This window comes from Pleurodeles waltl, chromosome 4_1 (assembly GCF_031143425.1).
Source record: "Pleurodeles waltl isolate 20211129_DDA chromosome 4_1, aPleWal1.hap1.20221129, whole genome shotgun sequence".
NCBI lineage: Eukaryota > Metazoa > Chordata > Amphibia > Caudata > Salamandridae > Pleurodeles > Pleurodeles waltl.
The window spans coordinates 52,400,841-52,418,705 of NC_090442.1; the positions used below are offsets into that span (position 1 = coordinate 52,400,841).

Sequence of the window (17,865 nt, forward strand, 5' to 3'; positions counted from 1 at the left end):
GCCATCCTCCAAGCAATTCAATCGTCGCAATCGGCTGTGGAGACCAAAATTGGGGAAGTGCGTGAGGACATGGGCCTTATCAGACAAGACCTCAGAAATGCAGTGAGCCGAATTACTGAGGTGGAGGGCCGGGTCTCCCAGACCGAAGACGAGCTGGCCGATCTTAAAACGAAAGTGGCCTAGCTACAAACACGTACCAGCGAGCTACACCGCTGTGCCGAGGATGCAGAAAATCGATCGAGACGCAACAATCTGCGTTTTATCGGATTCCCGGAGGGCGCGGAGGAGGATAAAGTAACAGAATTTTTGGAGCGCTGGATCAAGACCTGGATACCAGACCAGGCCCTCTCACCCTGGTTTGCAATTGAACGCGCTCACAGAGCCCTTGCACCGCGCCCCCCTCTGGGCGGCCCGAAGCACCCAATGATCGCACGTTTTTTTAACTTTAAAGATCGAGACAACATCCTTAAAGAGGCGAGACGCTTGGAAGATCTTAAATGGGAGAACCACAAGATCGTGATATTCCCAGACTACACACGGGAGGTTCAGACCCGCCGCCGATCGTATGAGCAAGTCAAACAGAAACTCAGAGCAATGCAACTCTCATACATGCTCCTCTTCCCGGCACGGCTTAAGGTCATCATGGCTGGTAGGGCGTATTTCTTTGAATCTCCGGAGGAGGCATGGGACTGGCTGACCGAGGAGGGCGTTGGAGCCCGAAAGGGAGCCCTGAAACAAGGAGGAGAGCCCGCTCGGGATAGACCCCCCCTTTTGGGGGGACCTCGAAGGAGCCGGAGGCGCACCAGATCTCGGAAAGGGATGCGAGATGGTCTGGCCGCTCCTGGAGGTGGAGGGATGGCTGGAGACTCTGGCTCCCGGGTGGGGGAGATCTCCATCGAGTCCCCAGAAGGGCAGGAACAGATACAAGCCGAGGATGATAGACGTCTGAGCCAGTCCCCGGTGCTTGGCTGAACTGTTACACGGAGTTTTTGCTGTGACACATGGAGGGGATCGGGGAGAACGATCCGCCCTTGCGGGGCCCCTGGGGCGCGTCGTCGGATGACTCGGCGGCCCCCCGGGGTTCGCCAAACAAGATTTGAAGACTTTTCACTTATGATTGCAGAATGATCCGACTGAATGGAGGGGTCCACCACTCCACTCCCAAGACAGTCTTACTGGCTGTTATGTTCTGGTTGGGGTTAGGGGCGACAGATGCTTCCGGGGTGGGAGTATGGGGTGGGGGGTAGTTGGGGGGTGAGAAGTTTGAGTTGGGGTTAGATAGTAGCACTCGGTACAGGTTTAGTACCTCAATGTTATGTTTTAAGCGGTCATCCCTGTTTCCACTGACAGCCACCCAACAAGATATGATACCCGCGCAGCCCACGCCTGGTCCTCACTGACACAAATCATCTCCTGGAATGTAAACGGGCTCTTAGATAAGATCAAACGATCTGCAGTTTTTAACACCCTCCGCAGATACTCCCCCTCAGTGGTCCTACTGCAGGAAACTCATCTCCTGGGAACTAAATGCCCTATGCTCACACGGGGAGAATTTGATAGGGTTTACCACGCAGGTTTCTCCAGGGGATCCAGGGGAGTGGCCATTCTACTCAGCCGCTCTCTACCTATGGTGATAACATCTACGCTGTCTGACCCACAGGGCAGATTCGTAATTGCTTCAGGGATGCTTCACGGTACACCGCTGAACCTTGTATGCGCATACGCCCCCCCAGCGGGATTCGACGCCTTCCTACTCTCACTCCGCCAGGTGGTAGCGGGACTCCCCCAGGGAACCACATTGATAGGAGGGGATTTTAATGCTGTTCTGGACCCCAGACTGGATATATCCGGGGACATTACCACTGGTAGGGCCTCTCGGGCTGCAAGTCTTAACGGATGGGTGGAGAGCCTCGGCCTCTGCGAGGTATGGAGAACCTGGCACCCTAAAGAACGTCAATACACACACACATCAGCCGCCCACTGGACACATTCCAGAATTGATTTAATATTTATGCCTGCATTAGACGTCATCGGTGTCACGGGGGCTGATATACTGCCACGAGGGGTCTCAGACCACGCACCTGTACGAGTCCGACTGGGTGGGACGGACCCCACCAGGCGCCCATTGTGGCGCCTGAATGCATGGTGCTTACAAGACAACGAATATACCCTTGAAATAAGAGACCGCCTTGCTCAATATTTTGAGTTGAATTTGGGAACGGTCCAGTCCCCAGGTATAATATGGGCTGCCGGCAAAGCCACACTAAGAGGGCATGCCAAGTGTCTTCTTCGTGCACGTGAACGCGCTCGGGACTCAAGAGTGTCTGAGTTGGAGGCTGAGGCGCTGAATCTGGAGCGCCAACAAACGACCTTATCCTCGGCCTCTATTCTGAGGCAACTTACTAGGACCCGAGAGGAAATCAGACATTTGGTCCTTGAGTCAGCAAAACACATTTGGAGAGCATCGGCCGCCCGAATATATGGCTGGGGGGACAAGAATGGAAAACTCTTGCATTGGCTAGCCACACGCCCCCTGGCCAATAGAATCATACCTGAGATTAGAGACGACTCAGGTGCTCTTTCCAAAGCGCCCATCGAGATAGCTCAGAGCTTTGCCTCTTACTATGCACGCCTATACGCAGAGCACCCTCGGCCCACCATTGAAAGGGAATCCCCCCTCCTGAACGACATAACTCTTTCCAGAGTCTCCCAGACGGCCAGGAGCAGTATGGATGAGGCAATTAGCCTCACAGAAATAACCAGCGCGATTGCCAACTTGGCATCAGGCAAGACCCCAGGTCCTGATGGATTCCCACCAGAGTTATATAAGAAATGCAGCGATATTCTGGCTCCACATCTGCTCAACATGTACGAAGAAGCTGAGCGGAAGGGCCACTTCCCTCCTGGGATTGACCTAGCGACAATAGTAGTGATCCCCAAGACACAACCCCCGTCGCAACACTGCTCGGCATACCGACCCATTTCACTCCTGAACACTGAAGTCAAGGTCCTAGCCTCAATCCTCGCCTCAAGACTAAGAGACGCCATACCCACACTGGTGCATCCTGTTCAATGTGGCTTTATGCCTGCCCGTAGCACTAGACACTGTATTAGGAGATTACACCTAGCGTTGGCGCATCAAAAGACCCTGTCTCGAGCCCCTCTGGCTTTGCTTCTACTCGACTTCGAGAAAGCCTTTGACACGGTAGACTGGTCTTACCTCGAAAATGTCCTACAAAGCAACGGCCTTGGGCCCAGATTCCGAGGATTGGTGAAGCTACTTTATTCTAATCCCACAGCACATGTCCAAGTAAACAGAGTAATCTCAGACCCATTCCCTATCGGCCGTGGCACCAGGCAGGGATGTCCATTATCCCCCTTGCTTTTTGCATTAACAATAGAGCCTCTGGCGAAAATGTTAAGGGAAGATCCGCTGATAGAGGGCTGGTCCTGGCCCGTCTGCCAAGAGGACCGCGTGGCACTGTACGCGGATGACGTCCTGCTGTACATCTCAAACCCAGCCAAAAGTGGCCCCCGCATTCTACAAATTCTAGATCTCTTCTCGGATGCCTCAGGACTGACCCTGAACCCTAGTAAGTCCTTGCTGGTCCCTCTCCATCAATCTCGAGACTACATAGACTGGCAGCAAAACATTCCAATACGAAGAAATAGTTTTAAATACCTGGGCGTGCATGTCTCCTTGCTCCCTGAACTAACATGGGAGCTTAACATCACACCATTAACCAAAAGAATAAAAAATGACCTCCAACGTTGGAGTGACCTCCCCCTTAACTTGTATGGGAGAATCGCTCTTTACAAGATGATGGTTCTCCCCAGACTTCTTTACCTCCTCCAGAACTTCCCTTACCCTATCCCCATGAGATGGTTCAGGGAAATGGACTCACAGGCACGCCAATTTTTATGGAATGGCTCCCGTCCTCGATTGGCGCTTAAAACATGCCAGAGGGACGTTTCTGAGGGGGGATTGGGAATGTCCAACATCCATTACTACCACCTAGCAACGCAAATACTAGTGATAAATGATTGGGTAGGGGGTGGATGGACAGATCCGGCGTATCGATTAGAACTTCAGACCATGAGTTATCCAAAGATCTTTGATGCTCTGTATGGAGGCCCGATCTCGCGTGGGACCCCGGAGGTGACCGGAGTGGTACTGCGGGGTTGGCGGACGGCCCAAAAGGTGACAGGGTGGTGGGGACGCCTCACCCATCAGACTCCACTATGGCAGGGAATACACTTAAGAGAGATAGCGAGATTGGAGGGATTCCAGAAGTGGGACAACATTGGTATTTCTACACTAGGCGATGGGATGGCTCACATATGCGCTCTTTTGAAGACCTCCAGAAAATGTTCTCACTAAATAAGACGCAATTCCATAAGTATCTCCAGATCCGCCACGCCTTGCTGACAGAAATCCGGACAGGGGATAACATACCTGAATATAGCCCTATGGAGGCGAAAGCCCTGATGGGGAGCCTAGGTAGAGGAGGTGTCTCCCAGATATATCGCTCATTGGTTGCCACCACTGGTGCTGCCATGGAGGGACTCCGTCAGAGATGGGAAGGGTGGGTGGGTCCTATGGAAGAGGTAGACTGGAACGAAGCATTGGCAGCTCCACACACTTTAACGATGACGACTCGTCTCCGTCTAATACAGACTTACTATCTCCATACTGCTTACCTAACACCCGTCAGGTTGTTCAGGGCAGGTCTCCGTGACGCAGCTGACTGTCCACGATGTGGGGACCCAGACGCTGACTTTTTCCACATGGTATGGTCCTGCCCAATTATTAAAGCTTACTGGGGGGCTGTTATCATGGAGATCTCAACGGCCTTACAATCTGACATCGAGTTGACGCCAATGCTGCTCCTATTGGGGATCATGGGTGACACTGGACTGAGGAGAGCGGAACGGACCTTTCTGGGGGTGGCATGCTTAGTGACCAAAAGAGACATAATGACGGACTGGAAAGCCCAAAACGCACCAGCTTTGACTAAATGGAAAAGAGGAGTGGATTGGTGTGCTCAACGTGAAAAACTCGTTTACGAGGCCAGAGGGTGCCCGAATAAATATGATAAGGTTTGGGGGAAATGGGATGCCACTACACTCAACCTCCCTGCATTGTCGACTGGCCCAGCACCAGAAAGAACATAAACGGGCTTCCCCCTCCCCCCTTTAAAGGGTGGTAACAAGCATAGGATACTTTACGGAGAGATGCATAATCTTCACACACAGTGTATTGTCTGAGACTAGGGATTGACCATTGTTTGGTGCACTTTGGCACCCAATTACATGTATGTATTTCGCCTTATTTTTTGCAAAACCAATAAAAATGTCTTTATCAAAAAAAAGAGTGGAGGTGCACTACAGTACAGCCCAGAGACGACATGCTAAATCGCAGCCACATGTGCTGTCTTGCACAAAATAGCAACCACCAGGGGCATACCAGTGGAAATCACGGAGCTGGACTCATATAAGGATGATGATCCCTTACCACCCCTTCAACCAGCAGACAGGAGCAGTGCAGCAGAGGGCAGGCAAAGACGTACTGACATCACGCGCAACCATTTCTGATGTAAGTAATGACAACACCACTTCAATAATATGTATTTGTGTAGTTAGCATCTTTATTACCTTGGCTTCTGGTAACATATGTGTCAATAGGACATAGCTATGCACTATAGGCAGACATGAACCATTAACAGTGTCACACTGTTAGCATCATAGTATCACTGTACTGCTACATGTTAAGGTAGTCCCTTGTAGCCCTCAACATCACTTCCTACGTCCACGCACTCCACTTGAGTGCTCTGTGCCCTCGCTGGCACCTCTTGTAGCGGGGTCACTGGCAGTACTGTGTCTGGCACTGCGACGCCTAGGATCCATCACGGGACTGTAAGACTGCTGAGGCTAGAGGACTCCTCACTATCCCCAACACCCTGTTCGCTGGTTGGAGCACTGCATGCTGTCTGCTTTGCATCCAGATCGTTGGTTATTTGCACCAATCCCTGTGCAAAGTCCCGACTGCAATGTGCCATCTCCACCTGTACGGCCACAGCACGGCATGATAGCAAGGCAGTTGAACTAGCGAGGCGATTGACGGATCTGCAGAACACATTGAACCTTCCCATTAATTGGTGATGGTGCCTGCGGTGGCTGACACGCTCCTGCTTAATCTCAGTGCAGAGTTCCCTATTGGTGTTTGTCAACTCCTTTGTGTTTTCTGCTGCTTTTTGCGGTCCCTCATTCAGATACTCAAACTGCTTGTGCAGTACTCCCATATTGTCATTGTGTGACTCAAACTGCCTGTGCATTGTCCCTATGTTCTGATCGATTGACCCCAACTGCCTGTGCATTGCCCCCATGTTCTGATTGATTGACACCAACTGCCTGTGCATTAAACTCATGTGTTTGCATTGCAGGTGCTGCACTTTCAACATGGATGCTTCAAGGCCACCAAAGATTGATGGGCCCTCTCCTTCATCTGTGCACTGTCTGCCTGCTTCGTGATGCCTCCTGAGTTGAGTTGACTGACGCTGGGGCAGGGAATACTGTCTTCCTGTTGATCTGTCCTCTGGGGGTGTTGTGGGGACTTCATCCGGCATTTCATCTGAGTCCAGGTTATACTCTGGGAGAGGTAACACCCTTGCCCTGCGTCTAGTTGGTGCAATACTGAAAGACTCACTGGTGTTTGAGTCGGACTGTGCCTGTGTTTCGACATCCCCCACATTTCCACATTACGCTGCAGCAGGGCCAGAGACATCAGCAAAGACAATGGGCAGCATGCCATTTTTTTATTTATGACAAAATGTTGCACAATAGTAATAATTGTACACTTACATCATATTACAGTGAGTTGTGTGTGTTGTTCCTACGTGTGGCTGTACACTTACTTGCTATATATGTGGTATTTGCAGTTTAGGGTTGTGGACTATCACTTCCATAAGGCATTGTTGCATCATATGTAAGATGTGGCATGGACTACTTATTACAATGCATCACAGTAATAGCTATTTTCTAAGGCGAATTTGTACATATGGGGATACACATCATTACTGGCCTTACCTTTGCTGGTGCTGGGTGTGCCTGAGGTGTCAATGTCAGTGACCCTACTGACAGCTTCAGGGAGCAGTGTGGACTCCACCATGTCCTCCAGTGGTGTAGACGGTGTCTGGGTGGGTGGTCCTCCTCTGGTGCTCCTTGCCTCCTTTAGTCTGCTGGCTACCCTTTCTTTGGCACGGGAACGCAGGTCATACCATCTCTTGCGTATCTCCCCAAAAGAGCGCTGCGCAACACCCACTGCGCATATTTCTGTCTGGATTTCCAGCCACAGTTTCCTTTTCTCACTTTCAGGGACCTGTAGTGAGTTCTTCCCAAACAGTTTGTCATGGTTCCTGACAACCTCCTCAGTGAGCACCTCCAATTCCTGCTCACTGAATTTGAGCTTGCGCTTCCTGTCTCCCTTGTCCTTCTCCTTCCCATCTTTGGCCATGTTGCAGTTTGCTCCTGGCAGGCTCACAAAGCTGGCTCCCTGGTGCTGGGCTGTGTCTCTCTGCCTGCTGTTGTAGGTGTGGCTCCTGGAAACAGCATGGGCTGACTCACTTCCTGGTTGTTCCAGGGTGCTGTTTTTGCAATTTGCGATTTTCAAATACCGAATCGCTATTTTTTTGCGGTTCGGTACTTGCTAATCACAATTTGCGTTAGTGAATTTTAAGAAATCGCAGTTAACGACTCACAATTTTGTTACATCCCATTTTGCATTTCTTAAATAGCGATTTCTTAAAATTCACAATTTAAGTAATGCAAACCGGATTCTCGATACATCTGGCCCTAAATTACTTATATACTTTTAAATTCTCATTCGAGCAACAAGTGATCCTCATAATTGTTATTTTCTTACAGTTTAAATGAGACCTTCCCTATCAATCATTGTGAAAAATTTTGTGTTAAGATTAATTTTTATTTTGAATTTGATTCCTATCCGCACATTCATAGTTATTGTAGGACATTACATAACATATCCAAGTAGTTAAATAACCACAGCAGTTGCCATTTTTTACGCACATAAGAATGTTTCTGCCTGGTAACATGGAAACTCAACACTTCTAAAATGAGTGGTAATCTTTTAAACACAAGCACAATTTTTGGCAGGTAATGTGTTTTAACATCAGAGTGAACTAGGTATGTTGTTTAAATAGAGTGGAATATTGGTGTGGAGCAAGTGTAAATAAAAACAACAGCACATGTTATGCATCAGCCACCTACATCTGAATGTCACTGTATTCTGCGGCAAATCATTTAATAACAACACAAGGATGGTTGTGTTTTCGGTTTGTATTCTAAGCTCAAAGGGCCCTGGTGCTTTCTGCCGCTCAAGTAGATTTTTCTACTTGAGCGGCAGCTTCCTCAATGCAAGCAGCAGCTTTCTCAACATGAGCGGTAGTGACCTACTGTGACCACCCACCCTCGCATTCAGAAATCTCACCGGGAGGTGGTATAGGGCTGGATTTCTCTTGCTCGTTGGCGAGCAGCTGAACATAAAAAACTCCACTCTGCACCACTTTGCTGAGTTTTTTGGAACTCTGCGCTGAGTGGGCAAAACTCCATCGGCAGAGCGGAATTCTTCGCCCACCCCTAGACTATAACAGAGTGTCTGCTATAGCAAGTGAGATATGATGCGAGGTCTCTGGATGGAAGACCTACCAAACCAACACGACCAAACAGCAGTACGAGTTTAAAGTGATTTAATTAAGGAGTGTCTGGGCCACTACTACTGTTCCAAATGTTGTCATGTATGTAGCATCTGCAATGTCTAATATTAAGTAACCAGCAGCACTTACAGTAATGTTATATAGAAATAACTGCCTGCATGATATTATGAAGATATTGTTTTCAGGGAGATCATTAGGCCGAGTCCATGCAAATTTTACATTCAAGGTTGGGGACCTTCTAATCTGAATTTTTTCATAAGTTATCTTTATTTTTAGAATTAACAATTGGGGTACATTTCTGTCTATTCAAGTTCTACAACTCTTGGTCAATCCTTTTGCTTTTATAACCCTTTTTGGCTGTTATATTGTGTTCAGATTTTCCTTTGCCAGGGGATAGTGCCTGTTTTGCACTTCTTTTGCTGGGACATGAAGATTCCCCAATAAGCCAATAAGAGAAGTGGCGCTAAGGATACTCAAAATACTGCAGGCGGTATTAGATGGACCGCCGGGTCGAAGGTGGTCAACCTTCGGCCAGGTGGTCCTACCTCCCTGGCGGTACAGGTGGTGGACTTGCTGCAATGCAATTATTAGAGCTTGTTTAGTGCGACAGCTACCCACACAGTGTTTGCCAGCGCTTTGGAGATGGATACGGTGCATCCAGAGCCTACGAACGCAAAACATCCAGATCGTCAAAAGTAGTCAGTAAGGTGCAGCTTCTCAATGTTTGCGAAAGGTCGTTCCAGAGTTTAGGGCACTGGTAGGCAAAGGACCGGTCTTAAATATGAGTCTGTTTAATTCTCTGAAGTGTGCATAGCGAGAGATCACTGAAACTTAGAGCATGAGCCAGTTGATAGGGTCTCACCATTCTGTGGAGGTAGCTCTGTGCACGAAGCACAGGGCTTTAAATTGGATGTTTCTCCACCTTAAGCAAGTACTACTCCCGCAGAAGAGAGAAGGCTGATGCACTTTTTGGGAGTCTGTAGAGCAGCCTCGCCGCCGAGTTTTGGACCACTAGCAGCCTTCTTATAGAGGCTTTATCAACTCCCAAATAGAGGACATTACCGTAGTCCAATGTAGATAGGATGAGTGCCTGATTGATTATCTTTTGGATTGAAAATGGAAGACTCCAAAGGATTTTCTGCAGCCATTTCAGGATGGCAAAACAGATAGCAGCAACCTTTGCAACCTGAATCTTCATGTAGAGCTTTTCGTCCATCAGGAAGCCAAAGTTCTTTACCTTTTGGGCTGGAGATGGAAGAGCAAGAGGCAAAGTGCGGTGGGCCCCACAGGGATGGATTCTTTCCCAGCACCAGTACCTCAGTCTTTTCTCTGTTAAGTTTCAGAGAGTTTGTGTTCATCCATGAGGCAACCCAATTCAAACAGGAATTCAGGGCCTCCAAATTATGGTCCTAAGCAGATGACAGAGAGAAGATGATTTGTGTGTCATCCGCATAGGAAAATAAGTTCAGACCGAAGCTTTCAACTTGATCAGCCAGAGGGTGGACATAGATATTGAATAAGTCTGGACTTAAGGCTGAACCTTGGGGAATCCCTGCGGTATGGGCATGTCGTTTGGAGGAGACATTCGCTGAAGAGACCTGATAAGTTTGGTCACTCAAGAAAGATCCAGGATAAGGTCGCACCTTGTAGACCTGGGATGGCCAGTCTCTCCAACAGCCTTACGTATGACACTGTATCGAAAGCAGTGCTGAGATCTAATAAAGTCAGCGCTGCCATCTCGCCATCATCCAGGAGCCACCCAAGGTGTTCTGTGACTGCTAGAAGGGTGGATTCAATACTTTGACATGATTTGAACCCTGACTGTGAGGGGTGGAGCCGCAAAGTGGTTTACCCATTATTTTGGCCGTAACGGGAAGAATGGAGATTGTTCTGTAATTAGATCAGTTAGAAGGATCCAGGTTGATTTTCTTCAAGGAGGGGTGGAATCAATGGTTGAGGAATGCACCCTGCCTGGAAGAAAGAATTCAGGAGTCATGCCAGAAGCCTCAAAATATCAGGGTCCAGGGTTTTGACCTTCGCTGGGGGAAGAGGATCTGTAGGGGAGCCCGATCTTATGGATTGTGCCAATGATCAGAATAATGATAGTTCCATCATGTCCCATGTGTTACGTTTCTGAGTGACTGGGGCATTAAATGAATAGGTGAAAGTTGTGGCTGGGGAACAGGGGCCTCAGCAATAGAGGGCAGCAAGCTAATGCAAGGCTGAGACATGACATGCATGAAAAGTGCCACTTCTTCGCACTGACACTGGAACACTATAGGGGAGGATGCAACATTATTAGGGTCAGAGAGTTGCACTACCCTAAAAAGTGTTTTCAGACAATTTTGAGCTGAGGTGAATTTTCAGTGCCCTTTTGTATTTATGTTTAATGTCTTCATCATACGTGCACCTACAAGCTCTCTCTAAACTCTTACTTCTGGTTTTCTCATCACAAACTGCCTCAGTAAACTATGGCAGGAGAATGAGTTATAGCTGAATGGGTAATTTTAGAAGGCAGAACAATGTCCAGTGAGTTCTGCAGTGAGGCGTCTATCCTAGGCTGATCAAGCTTGGCCACCTGAGCTAAGTTGGGCATCGTACTCCACAGTTGGTGGTTGAGAGCTGGGTTGTTCAGCCTCGACCAGGCCTTGGTCTGTCCTTCTCTCTACATGAAGCTAGATAGGTCCAGGCAGAGAAAGGCACAGCAGGGTGCTCGTCCATGCATACAAGGTGCTCTATGACCTAGGGCCCGCCTACCTCAACCACCACCTCACCTTCTGCTCCCACGCCAGACCTCTCCACTCCGCTCAACAAGCACTGGCCACCGTACCCAGCATATGAAAGACCCCGGCTGGTGGATGATCCTTTGCCTACCTTGTGGCAAAGAGCTAGAACACCCTGGCAGCTCTGGCAGTCACCATCGCTACCTCAATTCAGAAAGGACCGTAAAGACCTGGCTCTTCAACTGAAGCTCAGAGGACAAACGCCTCCCAATGCCCTGAGACCCTTACGGTGAGTAGATGCACTTTATAAACTCCAATTTTAATTTTAATGTTTTTTTTGTTGTTTTTTTTGGTGATCCAACCACAGTAGTACCACAGTGGGAACAGTAGCACAAATGTTCACATTCAAAAAGATCATATCCAGGAGGTGGCCTGCTTTATGAGTTGGAGTGGGATTAATAAGATTCAGGTTCAGGGCTCTAAGGTCCTCAATCAAGGTCTGGCCAAGGGTACAGAGACTTTCCTCTAGATGGATATTCAAATCTCCTAAAAGAGTGAAATTAGCAGATTTAAGAATAAAGTTAGCCAGTAAACCAGGCACCTGCATATGCCGGTGGACAGTATATTAAGGCGCCAAATATAGGGAATTTGGAAGTAAGTTCCAGCGAGGAGACAGCTTCAATGCTGGTATAGCCACGGCTCAGCATTGCCATATGATCACCCTGATTGTGACCATCTCTTCAAGATTTGGTGTGTCCTTGATCATTTTGTAGGCCGCTTTTCAGAGATCTGTGTTTCAGGGAAATAAATAGCTGTGGATGAGTCTTTAGTCCTATTCAAGGACTGTCTGTTTTTTAGGCAATAGATTCCTAGCACGAGGGCACGTTATGGAATTAAGATGTATCTGCTGTCTGAGATTAGTACTGGATATGTCTATAATTTTAGGGTGTATACTGGTTGGGATTGTTCTGTTGACTCCCCTGGTTGTCTGTCCACGTTTGTCAGTGAGGAAAAGTGTGTGGCAACTTGGTAAAATACTTTTTAACAAAGGTCACCGTTTATATATAGATCTACATTGGTGTGCAATTATTTACAGAATTGTTCAAAGTGGACACTGTTGCCTGTTACAAAATCTGCTCTAACCGTGGAGTTCATCCTAAAGAGCTTGTTTGTAAAAAGCTTCAGAGGGGACAGTGCAGTGCCTTGCACAGTGATGAACTTCTAGCTGTGAAATTTTCAGACAGGATAGATCCCACATACTGACAACCATTCATGATGAAAGTACCTGTGACTGTTTGGGTCAGGTTGCCTAAGTGTGCAAACCTGTGTGCATTTTAGACTACAATAACCACATGGGTGATGTAGATAGAGTACATCAGAGGGTGGAGCATAACACTGCTGTTCATAACTCATACATCTGGTATTATGCGCTTGCTGTCCATTTGTTTCATTTAGCAACCTTCAATGCTTTTGTTGTATTCAAGGATTGTTCTTCAGATTCAAAGATTACTTTTGCTCAGTTTCACCAGTCTGTGATAGGTAGCCTTGTTGTAGTGGAGCAGGCAAGTGTTACTAGAGTTAGAGTGGTTAAGGATTGTGGCAGGGCGTTCTTTGTAGACGCAACACTCGCCCGCGGCCCGGGGGTACTTCCGGTGCCTCCTTCCCCGACCCGGATGTTTTATGCCGGGCGCTGAGGAACGCCGAGACGCTGGATGGTGAGGGGCCTTTTAAAGCCCCTGGAGAAGAGGAACGACAGAAGACGCCGCCGCCGCCACAGGAGCAGAAGACGTCCAAAGAGCCGACCCCGACGCTGGAGGAGGGAAAGGCAACAGCAGCCAAGCCTCGGAGGTGACGACCAGGAGGCAGCAAGACGCTGAAGTCCGCCACGCTGTAGGAAGAGCGTGGCCTAACCAGGTATGGGAAAAACGGGGGGGAACGCGAGAAGGGACGTTTATCTAAAATTTTATTTTGTATTCCTGTCTGTATTTTTTTTCAACAGGTACAAAGAAAAGGGGTGACATAACCTCAAGGTGAATTGAGTTTTATGCAGACAAAGCTTGGTTGGTTTCCTCTTTCTTTATTAATTTTGTTAGATGGTGTTTAGATAGAGATAAAAGGAACAAGAGAGAAAAGGAAAGCAGGTTATGCTATTTCTGACATTGCGTATATATATATATATATATATATACACGTCATTTTTTCGTTTGTTGGTTTTTTTTCTTCTTATTATGACCTTTTTGGGACAGTAGAAAATCAAGCTCAGGCAATAGAACAAGATCAAAAGAAACACAGCTCAAGAAAAAAAAGGAAACTAAAACTAAGACAGAGAGAAAAGCAAAATACAAAGAGGAGATAAAGAGAAAAGAAGTGAAGCAGGAAATCAAGGACAGCTACAAGATAGATTGGAACAGAGAGGAAAGCGTAAACAATAGCACAAGAAAAGAAAAGAAAAAAAACCACAAAGAGAGAGAAAGAAAGAATTAGAGACAGAGAGAGGAAAGAAGGAAAGTAAAACAAAGGAGAACATACATACCAACCTTCTGTGTTCTTCTTTCTTTGCATGCTCCTCCTGATTCGGCCCCTGGATAAAAGAAGAACAAAAGAGAGAAAACCGTGAAGATAAAAGGAGAAAGGAAAGACGAAGAACCAAGACAGACCAAAGATAAAAGAATTAGGAGACTGTCAAACTCCTATTTACCTTAATAAATTACTATATCAAAGACACACGTGTACCTCTATTACTGACACTCTACTACAGTGGTGTCAGAAGTGGGATCTCTGTCCTGGTATCCTCAACCAAAGCAGAGTTAGGTAATGGAGGACAAACCATCATTGGCCGACATGATTGGCCAGTTAGCGGAAGGGCAGAGGCAACTGCAGCTCATATGGGAAGAGCAACTCCGAGAAGCTAAGGTAGCGAGGGAGGTCCTACAGACGGCCTTGAATAGTCAGGCGACAATCATCGCCACTAACCAACTGGTTCATGAGATGGCTCTGGGGAAATTGACTGATACCATAGCCAGCAGTAAATTACATCCCAATGTCCCCAGTAGTGTACTGCAAAAGTACCAATAAAACGAAGATCCAGACTCCTTTACAATTTCGAACGGGTTGCTAGCTCCACTAACTGGCCAGCAGAGAAGTGGGGACAATACATTGCACCTCTCCTTACGGGAACCTTACAAGCAGCCTACCAGGCGGTCAATCCGGGTGGTGTGACACCCTATGCCGAGATCAAGAAAGCCATCCTGGAGAGAATTGGGTTAGATCAAGAGAGCTATCGGGTTAGGTTCCGACAAACCAAGTGGGACCCCAGGAGAATCCTCGCACACTGTATTATAGAGTATAATACACCGTGGGAAAATGGTTAAATCCCACGGAAACATCCAAGGACACTATGGCCCTCATTACAACCCTAGCGGTAAATCCCGCTTTCCGCCTGTGCAGAAGACCACCAACATACCGCTGCGGCCGCGGAATTCCCCTACAGGTATTACGACCCACAGCTCGGAATCCGCCACAATACAGACACCCACACAAGTCCGCCACACCAAAGGTCAGTGATAAACTGGCGATACTAAAACCAACACCGCCACGCCAACAGGAATACGCCCACACTATCAAGACCCACGAATCAACGCAGCAGTCTTTCAACCGCGGTATTCCATTGGCAGTACACACCGCCCCGCTCAAAATACACACACATTTACAAAACACAACCACATTGGAGAATTCCAAATACACACACCTGATACACATACACACACCACACCCAATCCAATATAAAGCACACACCCACATCACCCACAAACCCTTACTACCAAAAGTTTGAAAGAAGGCCAGAGAGAGAGACTACCTAAAACAACACCAGCATCCACAGACACACAACACCATCACTTACACAACATCCACGCACCTCAAAGAACACACACCAACACATCCCTTCACACATCACAAAAGACACCACCTCACACATCACCCACACCACATCATGGCACCTCAAAGACACCCCAGGTTCTCTGAGGAGGAGCTCAGGGTCATGGTGGAGGAAATCGTCCGGGTAGAGCCACAGCTATTCGGATCACAGGTGCAGCAGACATCCATTGCAAGGAAGGTGGAGCTATGGCACAGAATTGTCGACAGGGTTAATGCAGTGGGACAGCATCCAAGAACACGGGATGACATCAGGAAGAGGTGGAACAACCTACGGGGGAAGGTGCGTTCCGTGGTATCCAGACACCAGATTGCTGTACAGAGGACTGGCGGTGGACCCCCACCTCCTCCCCCACAACTAACAACATAGGAGGAGCAAGTCTTGGCAATTATGCATCCTGAGGGCCTCGCAGGAGTAGCAGGAGGACTGGACTCTGGTAAGACATATTTTTACTACTTTATCCCCTACACCCCACCTGCATGCCAACACATACCGCCACCCTTACCCTCACATCCATCACCCCAACAACCCAATGATACCCTACTAACACAACCCACACATCCCAAAACCAAGCCCTGCATGTCACACCAATGCATGGACACCCATCACCAAAGCATGTCCAGTACAGAGACTCACCCATGCCCCAAAATCACCAATCACACAAGGACCAAGCCAATAATGCAAGCACAGGAGTAGAGGGTCACTCACCCATTGCACAAGATGGCACACACACATACAATAAGTATGCATTTATACCCCAACAGGACCCATACCCAACGTCACCGGACAGGAGGTGCCAGACATATCCAGTCCCCCCACAGAAGAGACCCACAGTGATGACAGCAGCTCTGCACGCCTGGATCAAGATGACCAGCCCGGCCCATCAGGGACCTCGGGACAGTCAGTTCCCCTGACACAGTCACAAACCAACACAGAGCCTCCCCCCTCAGGAAACACCAGCACAGCACCCACCCAGCAGGCCCATCCCTCTGCCCCCAAGACACGTCAATCAGCAGTGTGTCCACCACTACAGGGAACCCAGGCAACCCCACTAACACAGATCAGGGACCTGGGGGCAGTGGGCACACGGTTCAGGGGACAGAGGCACAGGATAACAGGGAAGCTGGGAGTACTGCTGTGCGACAGGGGGTGAACAGGCACAGGGAACCCACTCTCCACGAGGCACTCTCCAACATCATGGGAGATTACCACCATTCCCAGGAGACCATGGGCACGGTACTGGCCAAGTTTCAGGAGATCCAGCGGCTGCAGGAGGAACACTACCTGGGGATCAGGGAGGACTTGAAGTCCATCAACACCACCCTGGTCATCATAGCAGGGGTGCTGGCAGACCTTCTCAATACCAGGAGGGACACAGTGGCACATCAACGGGCCCCTGACACTAGCCTGGATGATGAACAGCCCTCCCCCTCTGCCGGCGCTAGTGGACAGGAGGCACCGCCACAGGAACAACAGGAGACCAGCACCCCACCCCCTGCAGATGGAGAACCACCACGTAAACGGTCCCTGAGATCCAGGAACAAGACAGAGAACATTGCCAAGACCCCCGCCAGGAAATAAGACCCCCCTGAATGTCACCCTTCTCTCCCACTATGTCACCCTGTCCAACCTTAAACTGCCATTGCTCCACTTCATATGCCCCTTTGGTCAATGCACCTGTGAAACAAATAGACTGAACTCTGCCATGGACATACCTCCACCATCACCCCAGCCCAATTTACAACCCCCTCCACTTATTTGCATAGGAATAAACACACTTCAATCACAAAACAATCTGGAGTCAGTCTGTGCTTTCACAAATGTGTAATTGCAATATCTATGGAATATATCAATGTCAATTTACTTGTTCACATACCAATGTAACACAGCTGTAGGCCAGGAGTAAACATAGCAGAGGGCACAAAGTGGGACCCAGATCTGTGAAATGGAAAGTCAAAGTGACAAGTCAGGGTCCATACACTGAGTGAAAATGACAGACTTATGCTAGCTCCAACAATAGTATGAGATGTGGGAAGCAGTGACATCTTCTTCCCTGTGTCTCACTGAAAGTATTGCATGATGATGTTGTTTCGGTTGTCGATATCCTCTTCTTCACCCTTCTCTTCTTCACTGTCCACAGGCTCTACAGCTGCCACAAGACCACCATCTGGCCCATCCTCCTGCAGAAAAAGCACCTGGCGTCGCAAAGCCAGGTTGTGCAGCATACAGCAGGCCACGATTATCTGGCACACCTTCTTCGGTGAGTAGTATAGGGAACCACCTGTCAGATGGAGGCAGCGGAATCTGGCCTTCAGGAGGCCGAAGGTGCGTTCTATTATCCTCCTAGTTCGCCCATGTGCCTCATTGTAGCGTTCATCTGCCCTTGTCCTGGGATTCCTCACTGGGGTCAGTAGCCATGACAGGTTGGGGAAACCAGAGTCACCTGCAAATGTCGAGGGACAACTGTTAGACACAT

At 48.5% G+C, this 17,865-nt stretch overlaps 1 protein-coding gene across 1 annotated transcript in view; it reads right to left on the reverse strand.

The window, feature by feature from the left end:
- LOC138286979 (zinc finger protein 850-like) overlaps positions 1-17,865 on the reverse strand; it is a 444,405-nt gene that overhangs the window by 292,928 nt on the left and 133,612 nt on the right. Inside the window, exon 4 of the mRNA XM_069227343.1 lies at positions 13,989-14,036. Within this exon, the coding sequence (XP_069083444.1) occupies positions 13,989-14,036 (48 nt within the window). The remainder of the gene's footprint in view (positions 1-13,988; positions 14,037-17,865) is intronic.